Source organism: Pungitius pungitius, chromosome 8, assembly GCF_949316345.1.
Source record: "Pungitius pungitius chromosome 8, fPunPun2.1, whole genome shotgun sequence".
Classification (NCBI taxonomy): domain Eukaryota; kingdom Metazoa; phylum Chordata; class Actinopteri; order Perciformes; family Gasterosteidae; genus Pungitius; species Pungitius pungitius.
The window spans coordinates 13,645,031-13,663,145 of NC_084907.1; the positions used below are offsets into that span (position 1 = coordinate 13,645,031).

The 18,115-nt window shown below is 40.2% G+C and overlaps 2 protein-coding genes across 3 annotated transcripts; both read right to left on the reverse strand.

The window, feature by feature from the left end:
* Positions 1-257: 257 nt before the first annotated feature.
* eps8l3a (EPS8 signaling adaptor L3a) lies at positions 258-9,065 on the reverse strand. Of its 2 annotated transcripts, none has more exons than XM_062563734.1 (20): positions 8,956-9,065; positions 8,102-8,188; positions 7,920-7,990; positions 7,757-7,821; positions 7,514-7,672; positions 5,030-5,179; positions 4,899-4,945; positions 4,699-4,808; positions 4,464-4,612; positions 4,257-4,362; positions 4,045-4,118; positions 3,873-3,947; positions 3,419-3,564; positions 2,747-2,915; positions 2,609-2,655; positions 2,435-2,531; positions 2,217-2,333; positions 2,000-2,085; positions 763-889; positions 258-663 (listed from the first exon to the last, which is right to left on the reverse strand). In XM_062563734.1, the coding sequence occupies exons 2-20, from the start codon at positions 8,164-8,166 to the stop codon at positions 652-654; spliced, it is 1,872 nt and encodes a 623-aa protein (XP_062419718.1). In that variant the 5' UTR covers positions 8,167-8,188; positions 8,956-9,065; the 3' UTR covers positions 258-651. The 2 variants fall into 2 exon arrangements, with proteins under 2 accessions (XP_062419718.1, XP_037345813.2); XM_037489916.2 differs by having other exon boundaries at positions 4,699-4,811.
* A 1,298-nt stretch (positions 9,066-10,363) lies between these two features.
* irf6 (interferon regulatory factor 6) lies at positions 10,364-14,654 on the reverse strand. Its single transcript, XM_037448242.2, has 8 exons — positions 14,402-14,654; positions 13,887-14,117; positions 13,291-13,486; positions 13,101-13,199; positions 12,736-12,981; positions 11,892-12,284; positions 11,631-11,749; positions 10,364-11,379 (listed from the first exon to the last, which is right to left on the reverse strand). The coding sequence occupies exons 2-8, from the start codon at positions 14,058-14,060 to the stop codon at positions 11,149-11,151; spliced, it is 1,458 nt and encodes a 485-aa protein (XP_037304139.1). The 5' UTR covers positions 14,061-14,117; positions 14,402-14,654; the 3' UTR covers positions 10,364-11,148.
* Between the last annotated feature and the right edge of the window lie 3,461 nt (positions 14,655-18,115).

Sequence of the window (18,115 nt, forward strand, 5' to 3'; positions counted from 1 at the left end):
TATGATACGAGTGTAAACTAAGACAAAGCAACACATGCAGTTTGACATTTAAGAATCTTGAACAAGTACATTGGTCATTTTGATTTATTCGCACAAGCTTAATTTTGCAACGTTTAACAAACAATGCTCACACCTGAGATATTTCTCTAATAAAGTATCTTTGTTATTTTACAAACTCTTTATTTTCCTGATTTTAATTCCATTGACCTGTAGCCATATTGTTGCCTGAAATGGATTGCCGGTGTTCAGCAGTGTAATGTCGGAACAATGAAATAAAGCATGTTAAGTCACTCAAAACGCGTTGTCCGATAACTTTTTATTTACAGGTTAAATAATGACTACATACAATAAGCTTTTTGCTTTTCCCCATTCTGAGTTACAAAACTTAATCACTTTGCTAAATACCTTACATACTTTTATCATAGTATTGTTATAATTTAATCACTTTTTGAATGACGCAGACTGACAATAATATACACTTCTATAGGACATATTATATGATATAAAGTTTCACAGGATTCTATATCATTGGAAACAAGCTGTAAACATTACCTCACTTTTTATTGCTTGATTTGAAAGTGTTTGGTGACTTGTTTCTAAACCACATTGGTTTCTTTTTCTCCTGTGATGTCCTCTCGTTCAGTCTCTTTTTTACGTGGAAATCTACAGTGTTCAAACACAAAACAGTCAAAGGGGATTTCTGTGTTTACACCACAATGGAGCAGGGACAAATGAAGCTTGCGCCGTGTGTGAGTCACTTACAGCAGACTTGACCGCTTGTAACTGGAAGAAGACCCGGCCCCCTTCCTCTGGACACACGGTCTTCAGTTCCTCTCTGGTCATCCCCAGCAGCATGGAGCCACTCAGCACCCCCAGACAGCGAACGGTGCTGCAAGAGAGTTCCTCTGTGGTTAATGCAGTATCTGATTAGGTTACTTAACCAAAATGCAACGTGTGCAGGTTGAGTGCAAGGACTTAAAGTTGCTGCTGAAGTTTTTTTGAAAACTGAAAAAGTTTTGAACACGCTTACTGATATTTATTCAATACTTTGTACAAAAGCCTTTGTTGGTAATGACAGCTTCAAGAATCCTCTCGTTTGGGAAACTAGTCTCATGCTTTGCTCTGTGATTTTGGCTCATTCTTCCACACAAACAGTCTTCAAATCTTGAATGTTGCGTGGGCCTCTTCTATGAATCTTGATCTTCAGTTCTTTCCATAGAGTTTCAATGGGATTTAAGTCAGGTGATTGGCTGGAGCATTATTTTCTTTCTTTGAAACCAGTTGAGAGTTTCCTTGGCTGTGAGTTTGGGGTCATTGTCTTGCTGAAATGTCCTCGTTTCATCTTCATCATCCTGGTAGATGGCAGCAGATTTCTGTCAAGAACGTCTCTGTAAATTTGCCCCTTCATCCTTCCTTTAATTATGTGAAGTTTGCCAGTACCATTTTCTGAAAAGCAGCCCCACACCACGATGTTCCCACCTCCAATCTTCACTGTTGGTATGGTGTTTTTAGGGTGATGTGCAGTGCCATTACTCCTCCAAACATGTGTGTATTATGGCATCCAAACAGTTCAATGTGGCTCTCATCCGACCACACTACATTCTCTCAGTATTTCACTGGCTTTTCACCGTTTTGTAGGCCATCAGGTGGGACTGAACCAGCTGATATTAATTTGCACTGACAAGGGTCTGGATTGCTTTTTAATTACTGATAGTTTTCAGCTGTTGTCTTGGCTTTCCATACCTTTTTGCACCTCCCTTCATGTGTTCAATAGTTTTTCCTTATGTCATTTCACATTATTACAAATAACTTTATTTCTAAACTAACATCTGGTGAAAATTCCATGTCAATAACTCCTTTGGAAATATATTTACTGAGAAAGATGGTGACGTGTTCAATACTTATTTCACCCGCTGTATACTAATTCTCATTTATTGATCAACTCTAGATTTACTCTGAATGTTGAATGAATACCAACTGTAATGACATGTGTACTCACATTTTACTAAAGCCCTTTTCTTCCAGCCAGGCTTTCACTTCTGCCGGCTTGGACTTCTTTGCGAGGACAGGAGAGCCTCCAGTAGGCTGAGAAAATGTAATGATGATGAAATGAGATTTTACTGAAACAAAATGATGGCAACTAGAAAGTATATTATAAACGTATACATATACTATATATACGCATACAATGTACACATACACAGTTGCATATATACCTGTGTTGCGTTAGTGGTGTCCACCTCGTCAGGACTCCCCAGGACATTATTGGGTACGAAGCCCTCCTCTCCTCTGCTGTTCCTCACTTTCCACCACTGCTTCGACTTGTCCAGCAGCTGTGGGTGGGCAAAGAAAAAACCCGAAATACGGGCTCTTTGTTTTTTTCTTGCAACCAAGATAGATGAGTTAGTCACACGAAGGAACTGCTCTAACTCACCTCCACCGTTTCTCCTCTTCTGACGGTGAGCTCTCTCTTGTTTCTTGAGGTGAAGTCGTTCGTAATGACCATGCAACACATTTTCGACTCACCTGAGCTGAAATACAGAAAGGGTGAAAAAAAATGGCAAACGTTCCCATGACATTGGGTTACACCTCATGTGCTTGTGCGTACCGTGACTTTTGTGGGGGGGGTTGTGGTGGTGTCCACTTGGTGGAAGTCTACACACAAAAACGAACATGGTTTTGTTATGTTTTTCATCTTTCTCCTTCTTCTCCCCAAATTAGCAGTCTATCAGTGCCGATGTCGTACTGGATGCATGGTGTGAAGGTCAACCCGGCGGGGTGCAGGTCGTTGATGCTCCTGCCTCCTGATTGGTTCATAAGATTCAAGTGCAGCAGACACATCAGGAGGCTGCCAGCCGTCAGATAACTCCAGAGTGTACGTCGGGATGTCCTTGTCATCTTCTGGCCATTTAGTGCTGGTAATATTGTCAAAAAATATTAAAGGTTCCAGTCTGGCATTCAGAATCCTGGTAAACCAATAGTTTTCAAAGTAAAAGTAGCCATGGAACCCTTTACGTTCATGGCCATTCAGGTAGTTTAGTTCAGCGGTTGTCCTCAAAATGGTCAGTACAACTACGAAAATTAATATTTACTAACCCTTTAACAGATTATTTTAATGAGAAGTTACTTAGTGGAAATGCTAACAATTCATTGACACCTGAAATAACAAAGGGACCCTATTTCACAAAAGAGTAGGGATATCTTTAATATCGGACAATAAATAGTAAGTAATACTCTTTTTTAACACAATTTACATCTCCTTAACTGCCACAAGAATGTAGTGTAGTCAAAAGCATATTTTCATTCAAAATATAATGTAGTGAAAACACTGGAGTGAAGTCAAAATACTTCTATGGTTTTCTTTTAAGCTTTCCCTACAGCAGCTCAGATCTTGGTCAAACGCTGTCCACCGTCTCACCTGGGGATGTTCCAGGCGTCTCCCAGAGACTGCCACAGCTTGTCCTCCTCCGGGGAGGCTTCTTCACTCAGGAGACGGATACACTGAGGCGTCAGCAGAGGGGCCACGATGGTCTCAGGCAGAGTGTCGGCGCAGTGAGACACCAGCTGTGGAGGAAAAGCAAAACTCACTGTGTGGTGCAGAAGTTGTATAATTGGAACTGGTGTGTGGACACAGAGGGTGTCTGCACGCACAGTTATTTGACAAAACACAGCCGTCTAACAAATACACTGGATGTGTAGATTAAGGGACAGTCATTTCACAAGGGTGTAATTAAAACACGTTAAAGCCTACATACATATTACAGCATTATTTCAAAGGAGAAGGCAGGCGAATAGGGATTTAGCAGGGATTATAAATCCTAAAAATGATACATTTTAGTTTCAAGTGCAATTTAAGAGATGTTGTCACTTACGAATGATAGTGCGGAGAATAAGGAGTGAACAAAGTCCGGAGCACTGGGATTGTTAATTATTCCGCTTAGCTCCCCCTGTCAAGGCAAATATTTACACAAAGTAAAGTGTTACACAAAGTGTTCACTACAGAGTGAACAGGAAAAACAGATAAATGGATTTAAGGACACATACCACAAGGTTGAAACCATATTTGATTTTATGCAAACACACTTTAAATTCCGCTGCAGGGGGCATCCCGTCCATAGCTAGCGAACAAAAATAAATATTTGATGAGGACTCAAAGCTGATTGATTTCTTTTCATAGAAATTCACACATGCCCCTTTACATAGTCTAGAGTATGGATACAGGCGTATATATTCTTTCATTTTCTGCACCAGATTACCTTTTCCTTTTTTATTTTTCTTCTTTTTCTTTGTGTTTTTAGCTACTATTGCAGCTACTTTGCCCATGAAGATTTCTATGTCACTTAAAACATGATTCAAGATATCCTGCAAAGGAAGAAAGAAGTAATTTACACAATCGTCTTCATGCAAATTTAACTACAAATGTGGAAAACAAACTAATAACCAACTGTATCCTATGCACTCACTACGTTCCTGTCGAGGTCTGTGTACGGCCGTGAGGTAGAATGAGGTTCTTCTTTGTTGATTGAGTGAGGCGGCAATGGCGTCTCCTCTCTGGAAGCCAGGACCTCCTCCTGAGGTACAACCAGTTCAGGCTCCAGAAAGTCCTTCTCCTCTATATGGAAGAAGGAAGGAAGATAGCTGTTGATTGTGACTGTATCATGTATGTATGTAGCTATATACCTACTGTCCCCAACTCACCATAGTCAGGAGCCATCCACCGATCAAGCTTCCGCTCTTTAGGTTCATCCGATTTTGCGGCGCTATAAAGGTTTTCCATTCCCTGATGTCCTGCTATTAGTCCTGCATTGCTGCTTCAAAAGGTGTAGAGAGGCATTTTGTGGAATAATGAATAATGAATAAATGAATCAATCAAGTTTTTTCCCACTTTAAGTTCTTACCTCATACGAGAAAACGCTCCTAGCAGATCCTTCTGGACAAAGTCCGCCTGTGAAGAACAAGAACCAAGACATCCTTCATCGCCCCGTTAATTTATTTATTAGGAGATAGATTTCCATGAGTGTGTCCTCACCCGGACTTCCTCACACTGAAACATGTAGACGGTGGTGGTCTGTTTCCCCTTAGGCCGCACCGACAGTGTGAGCAGAGACTTAAACACTCCAGAGTCAAGCACCGCCTGAAGCTCCAGGATGTCGCTGAAAGCCATGGACTCCAGCTCCTCCTGAGGAAACAGAGCAGGCTTTTATCCCAGGGGTCTCAAACTCAAATGACCTGGGGGCCGCTGGAGGCTGTATCTGGGTGAGGCTGGGCCGCATCAGGTATTCCACAGAAAAAACGTTGCTAAATGTCGTTACTAACAGTCGTTACTAACAGTTATTTAACTTCAATGGGTTCTTAATAGAATATTGAAGAATATGAACGGTTCTGTAGATTTGGGGGGGTAATGTAATATTTAACATTTATATTTAACATTTACAGTTATCATTTACATTTAGATTAAATATTTATATTAGGGTAATTGGAAATGTTGCATGTATTTACATGATTTTGTCTCTAAATGTTTGAAAAAGTGACATGTGAATATTGTCCTGCTTTTTTTATTCATGTGATAATGCTAAATGTACCAAAACTGCGCAGGACTTTAGAACGTGCAACATTTTACAATCCTTCCTCATGCAAATTACATATAAATGAGTATCTTACGACCATGGGTTTGCTCTAAGTGAGTTTTTTTCAAACTTTATTGAGAATGTAGCACAACACAGCAACTTGCAAGTAGCACAGCGCCTTAAATAGAGTGAAGTACGTCTTAACACTAGGTCATCTGTCAAAAACTTGGTTGTTACTTTGGATTGCAGCATGAAATTTGACAAGCAGATCAGTAATGTTGTTAAAATGAGCTTTTTCCAGCTTTGTCTCCTGGCTAAAGTTAAGCCTTTCCTGAACAGGCATGATCTAGAAAAGGCGATCCACGCTCTTATCAGTTCAACTTGTGCAAAATGCTGCTGCGCGCTTTTTAACAAATGCATCTAAACGTGCACATATTAGCCCAGTTCTTTACACTCTACATTTGCTCCCTGTGCGTTTTAGAAAAGATTTTAAGATTACTTGTCCGAGATTTTAACCCTGTGTGAGCACAGCGATCTTCTAACCGACTGGTTTTAGAAGTGCCAAAGTCACGGCATACACGGTGGGGTGATCAGGCTTTTGCAGTTGCTGCCCCACGACTCTGGAACAAGTTACCTCCTGATATTCGACTATCACAGATGTGGCTCTTTTTAGGTCCAAACTTAAAACGTATCTGTTTTGTCTGGCCTTTGATACGTAGCAGTGGTGTGACAAATTATTCATTCTTTAGTTTCTGTTTAACCTTTTCTGATTTTACTGTTTTCTATGTTCGCTCTTATTTATTGTATGACATGTGTTTCTGATGTTAAGCACTTTGGATACCTGCTGGTTTTGTAAAGTGCTATATAAATACATTTTGATTGATTGATTGATTGATTAATGAGAGGCTTTAGAAATCAACACAAAGGGATTCTGTATGTGTTCATAAAGTTTGAAGCGGGTCATTTAGCCAATGTTTTGATAGCCGACCGCAGCCAGCGGACAGAGAGCACCAGCGGACCGACTACTATTACATTTTCACGTTCAGGTCTGGTAGATGCAATCAAAGCGATTGAGGCCGTTCATTACATGTCATTTAGCTGACACTTTTATCCAAAGGGACTTAGAACAAGTGCATTTCCAGTGACGGCCAGTGGTCAGACAAACTTATACACTTATACGTTTGGCCGGACGGTGGAGGGGGGAAGTAGTCGGTCCGCTGGTGCACCGGTACAGATAGACAGATGTGGCGACTGCATTGGCCAAAGTCCTGCTCGCTGACATGGAAACTTTGCATAGTCAATAAGTTACAGGAATCTCACGGTGCCTTATTTGACCAAAACTGGTCAGTGGTTACCAAGCTTTCCTCGAGTGAAGATACAGTGCAGAATACCTTTTTATCTTAAGACCTGTCTGGTGGTCTGGCCTGCAGTTTTGTCCGGCCAATTAGCTTTAGATGCTACATGGCGAGGATCAACTTAGCAATTTTTTTAGTTTAACGTAAATAAAGAGTATTTTCATACCCAAAGTTGGTATAGGACATGAATAAGCAAATAAATAGGCCAACGTTTCTAATGATAACACCCACAAGAATGGGGCTCAGGCATGAGCCTTGGGGTACACCATGAGGAGAGAACCATAAGTCATAACATACATAACAGGTCAAGACTTAATGGTTCTCTCCAAATCTGTGTCTGAGAACTCAATCCCCATTTCTAACCTCCTCTAAACGAAGATGTTGCTTGACCGTTACAAACATAATACTGTAGTATTCAATATAGTTGATATCTGTTGATTGAGATGACAATGACATAACATGACATTACAAAACGTAACATGACAGGACATAGAGTATAAAACTATTCAGTGATCATTTGTGGGGTCATTGTCAACCTGGAAGATTCCCATCTGAATTGCCACCTGTTTGTCTGCCTCAAGCGCTGCTCACCTTGGTTTCAATGTCTGTGAGCAGCAGGTTGGCAGCTCGCACCTCCAGCTGCATGTTCTGACCCCACACGCGACCCATCCCATCCAGAAGCTTCAGCCTCTCCACGCAGTCCGCTATGCATCTCAACCCCTTCCCATCCAGGTCACAAGTGAACAGGTGCTGCAGCCGCAGAGAGGTATTAAAACACAAGATTTAACATGCTATCATTCAGAAGCTGTGACATTTGTATGGATAATGTTGTACCTCCACTTTGTACTGAAATTTGTTCATCATCTTGTTGACTGACTCTGCATACTCCATCCTCTGCACTGTTAATTATTACCAGAGCTCTGTGTTAGTTACAAAGATGAACACAACAGGTGTAACCATCACGTGTTGAGCACTTACAATACTTAACTTAACTTACAATAAATTGACTTTGCACTGGGCCTCGACACACTTGAGAACTGGGAGGAAATCTCATCCAAAGACAAACCACTGTGAGAACAAAATGCAAGCAAGTTCAACATTGATCATCCGCTGGGGAATAAACTCATCAATGAAACGATCGATCAAACCGTCAACGACGTAAGGTTGTGAAAATCGTACTTGGACTGGATGGATCCCGTGAAGCTGCTGGTGTCATTGCCAAAGGGGCTGTTACTCCTGAACATGTTCAGCACTGACCTGACAAACCTGCCACATCAGACATGATATGAGGTATACACACAACAACTCTCTAAAGTCAGTATATGAGCTGTCAGCAACCTGCATTTGAAATAAATAATTTAATTTGGCCAGTTTTCCTGCCATCAGGGTTTATTCAAAGCTTAAATATCTGGAGTTTTCTTAAGTTTGATGTTTCATGAATCTTTGTGCAAAAAACACTTTGATAATTAGCCATGAATCTAAAAGCAGGTCTTGATAGCAACTTGTTATAGTCACCTAGCAACATGAGTGCTGAGTGCTTAAAACAACAACATCTTCATGGTACTAGCTAGCACAGATGTAAACAAAAATACTCAACAGTATTTTAAAATGCAACATTTGTCCAACATAGCTTTGTAAAAGGTTAACTTCATTTAACAGTTGAACATTTTTGGAATTACACATGTTATCAAGATATTTTCATTGCCTGATGAAGAATCTTTACATTCAAAGCTAAAAATAAAATGCTCTCTGAATAGATTGAAATCTGCTGATATTTAACCAACCAATTTGAGCTTTTATTATACTTCCAGCATCGTATCGGAGATAAAGTCCAGTGAAATGGTGGTTAACTGCCTTCTTGGTTTGTTTGAATTGTGTTACGTGAAACGCAAAGACGTAGAAAGCATTACGTATGGATCACATTCATAACAATAAAGACAGATCCAGTTTACTATGGAGAATATTTGTTAAAGGCCTTTTGACATCTGGTAGATGAATACTGTTTTAATATTTAGTAAAAATACAACTCATACCTCGTTCTTGTACCTCAGCTGACGACAAACAACCGAGACTTCCTCACAAAGGAGAAGGACAAAGTCCAGTGTCCCTAGTGAAGTGATCCGGGGTTTCTGAGTCAACTCACTGAAGGGTGTGAGTGCTTTAGAGTGCCATCTCATCTGAGCAAAGGTTAAAAGATATGGAGGATATTACTCCCAATAAGCTTAAAGCTCACCAGGTCTATAAATAAATTTGAGGGCAAATTAAATAACAATATCTACAAAGAACAGAGAGAAAGGTACATTGTAGTGTTTATATTTACTATAACTTATTTTCCAAACGTGTCATATCTTTTTTTATTGTACTCTAGTTTATATATATATATATATATATATATATATATATATATATATATATATATATATATATATATATATATATATATTAGATCTATATTCACAATTTACTTGAGTTGGTTTTATTTTGGGGATTTTATTAAAAATCCTGTTTTAAATGCTATCATGTGTCTTTCTAAATTATCACATACAAACATATTAACCATTAGGTATGTAATGAACCAACGGTAACAACATTGGTCAATCCATCAGGGGACTTTGTGCACCACGTTCAGCTCTTGGCCGGCAGGAACATTGAGCTTCTGATCGATTTTTGATTTATCATCATGACAACACTCTGTTTATGGTTGAATTTGTCAAAGAAAAATAAACGTCTTACTGCGTGCCATACTGTGAGCAAACCATGAGAAATTTTCTGTAAACCTGAAAGATACAATTAAAAGGTTATTCATGTTTTAATAAAGTATAATCAGCTAAATACAGTATATGGTGGCAGAAGTAAAAGCGCTCATGAGTGACTCAAAGCAGGAGGAGTCAAGGATAACAGGCATGTATTTTAAAAAAAAGTAGAAAAAACTTCCCATTGCATTTAAGTTTACAGCCTGGCTCAAAATTCATATTACCCTTAATGAAAGTTCAGCTTTCAGTACAATTGACATTATACCACTAATGCTAATTAATATTAAGTGTTATTTTCCATTTTCTGCTTTCCAAACGTCTTACTTTGCTCACATTTAGATCAGTGGAGTCTTTTTTGTTGGTGGTTTTCCCATCAAATATTGGAAGCTTGCGAGTTGTGATTGGAAGCCATGAATCTCTTTAAACATGTAGTAAACAGTTTGGTACGGTTGAGTCACGGCAGCTTGACGTAAGCCGTGAAGCTCCTGATGACTTTTATTAACTAAAGGTGCCTAGATTGTATTTCCCACATTTGAAGACAAGCAAGCCAAAGTGTAGAGATTTCCTATTACCACTATGTGGCGCTATGACTGTTTGTCAAGCCTCAGACCTTAATCATTCAGCGCTGGTGATAAACTAAACCACCAGGCGTCAGCGCATCGCTGTGTGAACACACCAGTCAACCCGCTGTGCTTCAGCTGGAGCACAAAGTAAACAGTTTGTACAGGAAGGCAAAGCACAAAGCTGATATATTTCCCTCCTTTAGGTCACCATGCCCAAAATGCAATTCCTTAACATCCATGTTATTTGTGCTTTTTTTTTTAATTTATTGACAATATAAATCATACAACCGATTAATTCTGCTAAATTTAAAACATGATTTAGCAGTGACATCTATATTAAACCAGATAATAGAGTAGTTGAATGCTGTTAAGTCAAATGATTTCCTGGTAATAATAAATGAAGTAAAAACAACAACAAATCAAAAACAACCTAAAACAAATTAATGAAAAAAAATACACTGAAGACAAAACTGCAGGCCAGACAACCAGACAGGTCTCAAGATAAAAAAGGTATTATGCACGGTATCTTCACTCGAGGAAAGCTTGGTAATCACTGACCAGTTATGGTCAAATAAGGCACCGTGAGATTCCTGTAACTTATTAACTATGCAAAGTGTTCCATGTCAGCGAGTTAGGACTTTGGCCAATGCAGTCGCCACATCCGTCTATCGGTACCGGCACACACACACACAAGCCATAGTGATGCAAGATTGAGGGCATTACTTTATATACAGAAAAGCCTCGTCATAGAACATTACTAGTGAAAAGCATAAGACTCCTAAAGTACACACACTTCTAAACACGATCACACGCATGTACTTCTTAGCTAGTGGTGGGTAACTCCCACTAGCATTGTGTATCCTACGGTGATGTTCGTGTTATATATTAGTTCGCCACGTAATATGTTAGTTCATTGTGCCTGCAGCGCCTGGACGATGTTCAATCCTGGACCGGGGGGCAGTGCCCAGCCGTCCTGGCCCTGGTGGGTCTGCAGCAGGCAGTATAGCTGCTTCAGGTGGGTAACGATGTTGTCTTTGATGTCTGGAATGGAGATCTGCAGGCGAACGCTGCCACTGTCAAAGGACCGCGTGTTGTCTCCAGAGAACATTTCGCTTATCATGCGAGCTACCACAGGAATGATCTGTAAGATCAGAACAAGGACAAAGAGTCGGGAACTAGAAAAACAGTGCAGCTGTTTATCTTGCATCTGAACTAAAAAAAAATGTTGTTTGGGGATTTAAATATCTCCGTGGAGATCGCTAATCTTACTGTGTTAACAGGTCTTCCAAGCTTTCTCAATACAAAAGGTATCAAGTGAAGCATATTACTGGCCTCTATTGTCCCATTACCATGCAAAAATTTTCATTACTTGTCACAAACAACCATTCTCACCTGAACCATGATAAGTTTCCTCTCTATGGGTCTCCCATCAGGCCACTCCTCTCCAAAACACAGGTTAATTTCAAAGTGTGGAGGGCTTGGCGTCTGGCCACGCTGGTGGGATATTACTCCTGTAAACCATAAAAACGTTAAGTTATTACAATAAGAATTCCAAGAGATTGCTACATTTTTTTTTCAAGAGATGTAAAGACCATAACACGATTGGAATCCACACACAAGTTGCTCTTTACCAGTTGTGAGAATTCTACTTACCACTGAGAAAAGACTCCAGGCAGAAGAGTTTAATCTTCCTCTGGCGCTCAATAAGATTCGGAGCCGCTGGGTTTGGTGCGCAGGGACCGGACCAGTACACCTTGCACTGGCACAGGCGCACTGCATAGATATCATGACCGCTGACCTCCAGGATGAGGCCTCTGTCCATCACGTCCAGCAGGCGGTTAGTGAAAACCCTCTGCTTGTCGTTGGTGATGTGCTCCGTGGACGGAAAGCGTAGCTGCTCCAGGTTCACCGGCCCAAACAACTCCTCCTGGTTGACCATGGGGCCCAGGTCCCCGTAGAACAGCCTGCAGCCCTGCGGATTGCTGACTGTCGCTGTGGGACACATCTCCTTCCCTCTGTAATGGAACTGCACCTCCAGGTCGGTCACTGGGTCAGAGGCACGTGAAGTGTTAAAAACATGGTTGACGTACAAACTTAAGCAATGCTTTTCAATCCCACTGTGGCTGCAGTGCATCTTCTATTAAAATACTATATTATTTTCTGGCTGACAATGAATTAATTAATCTAACATAAATCGGCAGTGTGTCATATACCTTGATTGTGGTTATCAATTGGGCCGTACCTTATTCCATACAATCAATACACACACAAACATATAAATTGTCCTCCTGCCATCAACACACTAAATCACAGCTAAAAACAGTCCAAAAAAAGATTGAGACCGGGTTGAGCTTAAGTGGCAATCCCCAAATCTACAGCAGGTAGCCCCACACTACTTAACTAAAGTGAATATTCTGGAAGAAAAAAAGTCTGTGCTTTGCAGTGGTCTTCTTTAATCTTGTGTTGTGTTCACTGGATATCAACTAGAAGTGCTTACTCGGGAGGGAACTGATCCACATCTCTGGAGAGGCAAAGAAAGTGTCAGTTAAAGGATGCTGCGGCATCGAGTGATCGGGCAGCGGTGCAGGAGGCACCGCTGGGTGCATCTCCACATCTGCAGGCTCCTCTTTGGGCCAAACTTCGACAGACTCCTCTTTGGGCCAGAGCTCATTTGAAGGGGGACAACTGGAAGGCTGCGACTCAGAGCTTGGAGACCACATAATTCGAGGGGAGGGACTGGTGCCTGAATGCAGAAAGAGAAAAGAATAAACTAGCTAAATAAACAGAAATCAAAAACTACCCATTTGTTCTTTTGATTCACCGCCAGGAAACATGCAGAATGCGTGAGGAGAAATCATTCACCGTTGGATGGGTATGGAGGGAGAGATTCTGGGGTATCTGGAATATCCTCCTCAACACCATCCTCCTCATGTGGAGTCCAAGAACCAGCCTCTGAGGAGGCTGTTGAGTAAGTAATACAAAAATGTGAAAGGAAGAACAATTTGTAATTGAGGATGAACACACGCTGTCCTATTGTGCTCTTTGTATTTACATTGGTTAATGGAGGGCATTGGGATGTCGCAGACATCATATATCTTCAAAGGATTCATGGGAATCTCTTTGGTGCCATCGAAGACCAGGTTGAATTCTCTGCTTTTGTTCAGGGCACATCGAAGCTGAGCTTTCCACTTTGCAGGATCAGGTTCATCGACTCCCTCTTGGAACTTCCCGGTCTCCACGGCCCACGCCTGGAGGAAGATTCATTCACAGAGCTTTCAGTATCACAGTCCTCTTGTATCATTAAGACTATTGCGAGGCCAGCTGGTGTGCTATGTGAGGTGTCTATCCAGAGAAAATATCCAAGATCATATGGTGTCAACTCATCACCCCAAAATCTGTGCATTTATGGCTAGAGAGGAAGGTGTAAAATTGTACTTTCTTGTTACTTGTTCTTCAGAGTTTGTATCTCTATGGTGGAAATGCACTTATTGTAAGTCACTTTGGATAAAAGCGTCAGCCAAATGACGTGTAATGTAAAGTCTGTGTCTAAACCAAACACTGCATGCTTTCACTTTTCCTTCTTTTTAAAGCCTATTTTAAGAGAAACTAACACATCACTACATTTCTGTAAGAAACATTTGCCTTAACCTTAAATATGGTGTCCTCGTCCTCGTGCTGGGGTGTGTGCCGTGTGGCGTGTTTCCACGGGATCCTGAAGCGCATGGCCTCGCGGTCAATCCACACCAGGCCCGGGTATCGCGCGCTGTCCACCTGAGCGACCAGCCAGGGCTTCAGGCGGACCCGCCGAGGGGTCACCGCCATCCCGGCGGACAAGACACAAACCGGCGGGTGTCACACGGCCGATGACTCCCGGGAGTCCTTGTCCGAGACAGACAGAGAGTCGGGATAAGTTCAGCGCACGAGAAATGAAGCGTGGCGGTAGTCAACAACAAAAAAAACAACATTTTTAAAACGGACACATTTTTGAGCGGGCAAAATGACATTTGGCTTATATAATTATTACGTCATATAGCCATACATGCTTACGGGATAGATGGTGCCTGTCAGGTCGTCATTTATTTAAATGTCAATACACAGCGGAATAGATAAAAAAAAACTAATAATAAAAGCGACCAAACGCGATACCAAAGAAAGGGACATACCTGTCGCTGAACCAGGAAGTGGGAGAAGCCTCTCTTCGGCCTGCTAAGCCGCAGCTGGAAACACAGCTGGAAATCTCCAAACTACCCAATATTCAGTCAAAGAAAATATCGCTGATGTTAGCTGGGACTAAGACAGGTGCGAATAACAACAAATGATTGTTGGAGGATTTGGAAGAGCTGTTGTTGTTCGCTCCGGCTCGGCCCTTCCCCGCTACTCTCCTCACCGAAACTCAGGTACGTGCGTGACGTCACGCTGGTGACACACCTTTTCTGAGCAGCTGAGGGGTTGGCTTTTCACGGAACACGTGACTGGACGCATTTTTTTCATCAGAGCGTGAGACAAACTCAACTCATAAAACCCAAAGATAGCAGCTAATCTGATCAACCATTACAATAATACGTTATATTAATAATCATCTTACACACAAATAATGCCCTTTCTCGGCTAAAACTTAAGAACATGAATCTAGGCTTGGACTTCTATATTGGTATTATTATTTTGCATTATTCATTTAGAGAGCACATTCCATCGATCTTTTGGTTGATGTATAGGCTATACGGTTATACATACATACATACATACATACATACATACATACATACATACATACATACATACATACATACATACCCTACAGGTACACATAGTGCACAGATACATCAAGGACCCACATTTCTAACAACGCACATATTCATATTTGTCTGCTTCCTTCTGGTTTAATACAGACAGTTAATCCTGTCACTAATATTAGACAAAACAGCCAGACAAAAACAAGCCACTCCCTGAAACTACTCATGGCCATCTGCATTCCTGTGTTGTGTCCGACGTTCAACTGAGCAAATTTGCCTTTGGGTTTCCTGGTTTTGACATAATGTCCATAATTAACCTAGTCTACATTTGTGGGTTACTCATATTATTATTATTTTGATTCCGGCTTTCTGAACCATTTCTTGACTAGTGTGTTGGGTTGTTTTGGTTGCCAAGTGACAACTGCATTATCCCGAAGGATGATAGACTGCTGGCAACAATGTGTTACCAACCTGAGGGTTAGAACCCCACAACGTTCCAACATGAATTCATTACATTACATTACATTACATGTCATTTAGCTGACGCTTTTATCCAAAGCGACATACAATAAGTGCATTTCCACATTGAGATACAATTCACCATGAAAGGGACTGAATGGGTCACTAGATACAAACAATTAAATACAAAACAAAAACACAATCAAAATAACGGTGGATATAATCAGGCTTAGCTTAAGCTCTGCCGTCTTTTTGTGGAAAAAAAATAAAACTGATTAAAATTAAAGAGGAAAAACTCACACACTTTCCACAATTGTGTCTTTACCTGTATTAAGAGGTAGCGAGAAGATATTACTTGACTTTAAGTTGTCACAAAATGCGAAACAAATACAATGAAGTCACTAAAACTTTTGGAGGACTTTTACAGTCATTGCCATGACAGGCACATGCACACATTTTATCATATCATAGGATTTCTTTAGCTTCTAATTTGATACTTTAGCAACGTTTTTAGTCCGTTTATTGTTTTTGTGTATTTTTATCTTTAGTAATGTTTCACTTATTTTATTCCTTTTGTGTATCTTCATGTATATTCCATTGTTTATGTTGTTTGCTGCCTTGGCTGACGTAGGGCTACCAAACGGAATTTGGTTGTTTAACAACTAAAAATCTTTAACCTTTTAACATTGAGTTTTAATTTGATCGGTCAAAGATACTTACTTAGTTAATGGGTTGATTTTAGAAGACATAATAAACCAAATAGAAAGTGAATAAAAACAATTAATGAATGAAAATCTCTCAAATTTACTTGATCAATCTGTTTGCAAATTAGATTCAATCAATTGCCTTTCCTTTGCTTTCCTTAAACATACATTCTCCTGTCAACAAACGTAATACCATCATGAGCTAATATCATTTGGAACTTTAAATTAGGCAAAGTCCTCTGATAATATTTCATTAGAAATCTCATTGATTACACGGATGAACTAAACATGACACAAAGAAAGAATACCATGCTATATATCTAATTGTGGCCTACTTGTTGATTTCTTCCACCAGTAGATGTCAGCTAAGTGTCAGCTATTAGTTTCTGCACCTCGCATCATGTGTTCCGTGCACCTCTAAGCCAGCGGTGGGATTTCTCTGCCATATCTCAGTCAGACCCGAGAGGTGGTTTTAAGGATAATGCTTCGGAATTACTTAAGTAGAACGAAACGCATAAAGCTTTAACATCAAGGCTCGTGCTCTCCTTAATTAACCGAAGCAGTTCTGCATCGGTCAAAGCAGCAGTTCCTATCTAGATCGAAAAGTTTAAAGTACCAGCGGAGCCTCTGCTGCACTTCTCCTATCAGCACCAGAGCAGCAGAGCATAAAATCAATGAAGCTGCACTGCAAGAGAACAACACATAATGAACTATGAGTAGAGCAGTGTATACTCCTAACACATGGAAGTCTGTGCAGAAAACTGTGAAATTGTGGAATCGAGGAATGATTTTACAACTTATTTAAATGTAATGCATATTGGTCTTTTAACCTTTTTGAAAAAGAGATCGCACCGGTCTTGTCTTCAGAATGAGCACAGTGAGTGGGATACGCCTCTCAGTCAGATTTCAATTAACAGAAATGATCTTTAGAAAACACTAGCAGGCACGAGGAAATATATAAAACGTTTTTTCTCTCACAGTTTGCCATAGTGAACAAATACTTACGGGTTTGGTGGAAATAAAGTGCATACAATCGAATATCAATTGTTGCAGGCGCTCTGTTGAAGTGTGAGTGTAAGTGAACCAGCAGATATTCAAGTTAAGAGATACGTTATGAATGGATCAGAATTATTAAATAAAGGCCGGATTTTAAATAAAGGTAATGAGAACTACACTTCTGTCTCTCTGTGCAAAGGATGCATTTCTTCAGACATTTTTTCGCTTTAATGGGATTAAATAATGATGACGAACTAAGAATGAACATACTTACTGATTCATTTTAGGATTAAAATGAATTAATTACCCTTCCAGAAAATTCAAAATCACCATACATCATTTAATTAAAACGGTGTAAACAGGGTCTTAACACAGGCTTTGAAACATCTGACAGGTTCCTCAGACCAAAGAACTTCTTAAACTTGTAAAGGGTGAGAAGTCCGGATGGGCACTTGGCCATACATTATCTGTAGAGCTGTTGTTGTTTATTGTTAATTGGTCACTTGTTGTTGTTTTTTGTAACTGTTTTGTTTTCAGATGTTAAATATTTTAGTAAAAAACCCAGTTATGAATGAGGACGCTATGACTAACAAGAGGCTAAATATGTCAATGGAATGTCATCAACAAATTGTGAGCCTTCGTAGCCTGGTTGTGTTTGCTCATACCCATGCAGCCATGCTTTAGTGTGTTTAGAGCTGTTTTACTTCTGCTGATTGTTTTTCTGCAATAATCCAAAAACTAATGGAAAAGTGTGGAGGGAACCATTGGTAAGCAAGGTTTGACCTGCATTATAGAGGCACCCGATACATAGATAGCAAATAAAGACGCGAAGCAATTGAAATACTAATTATATAATTATATATTATAATTATAATACTAGTTTGAACACAATGTAATATCATTATCTGGTGCAAATGGCATACAGCACACGAAGTAGAACAAACACGCATGAACAAACATGAATCTGGTGCAAGTCTCACAGGCT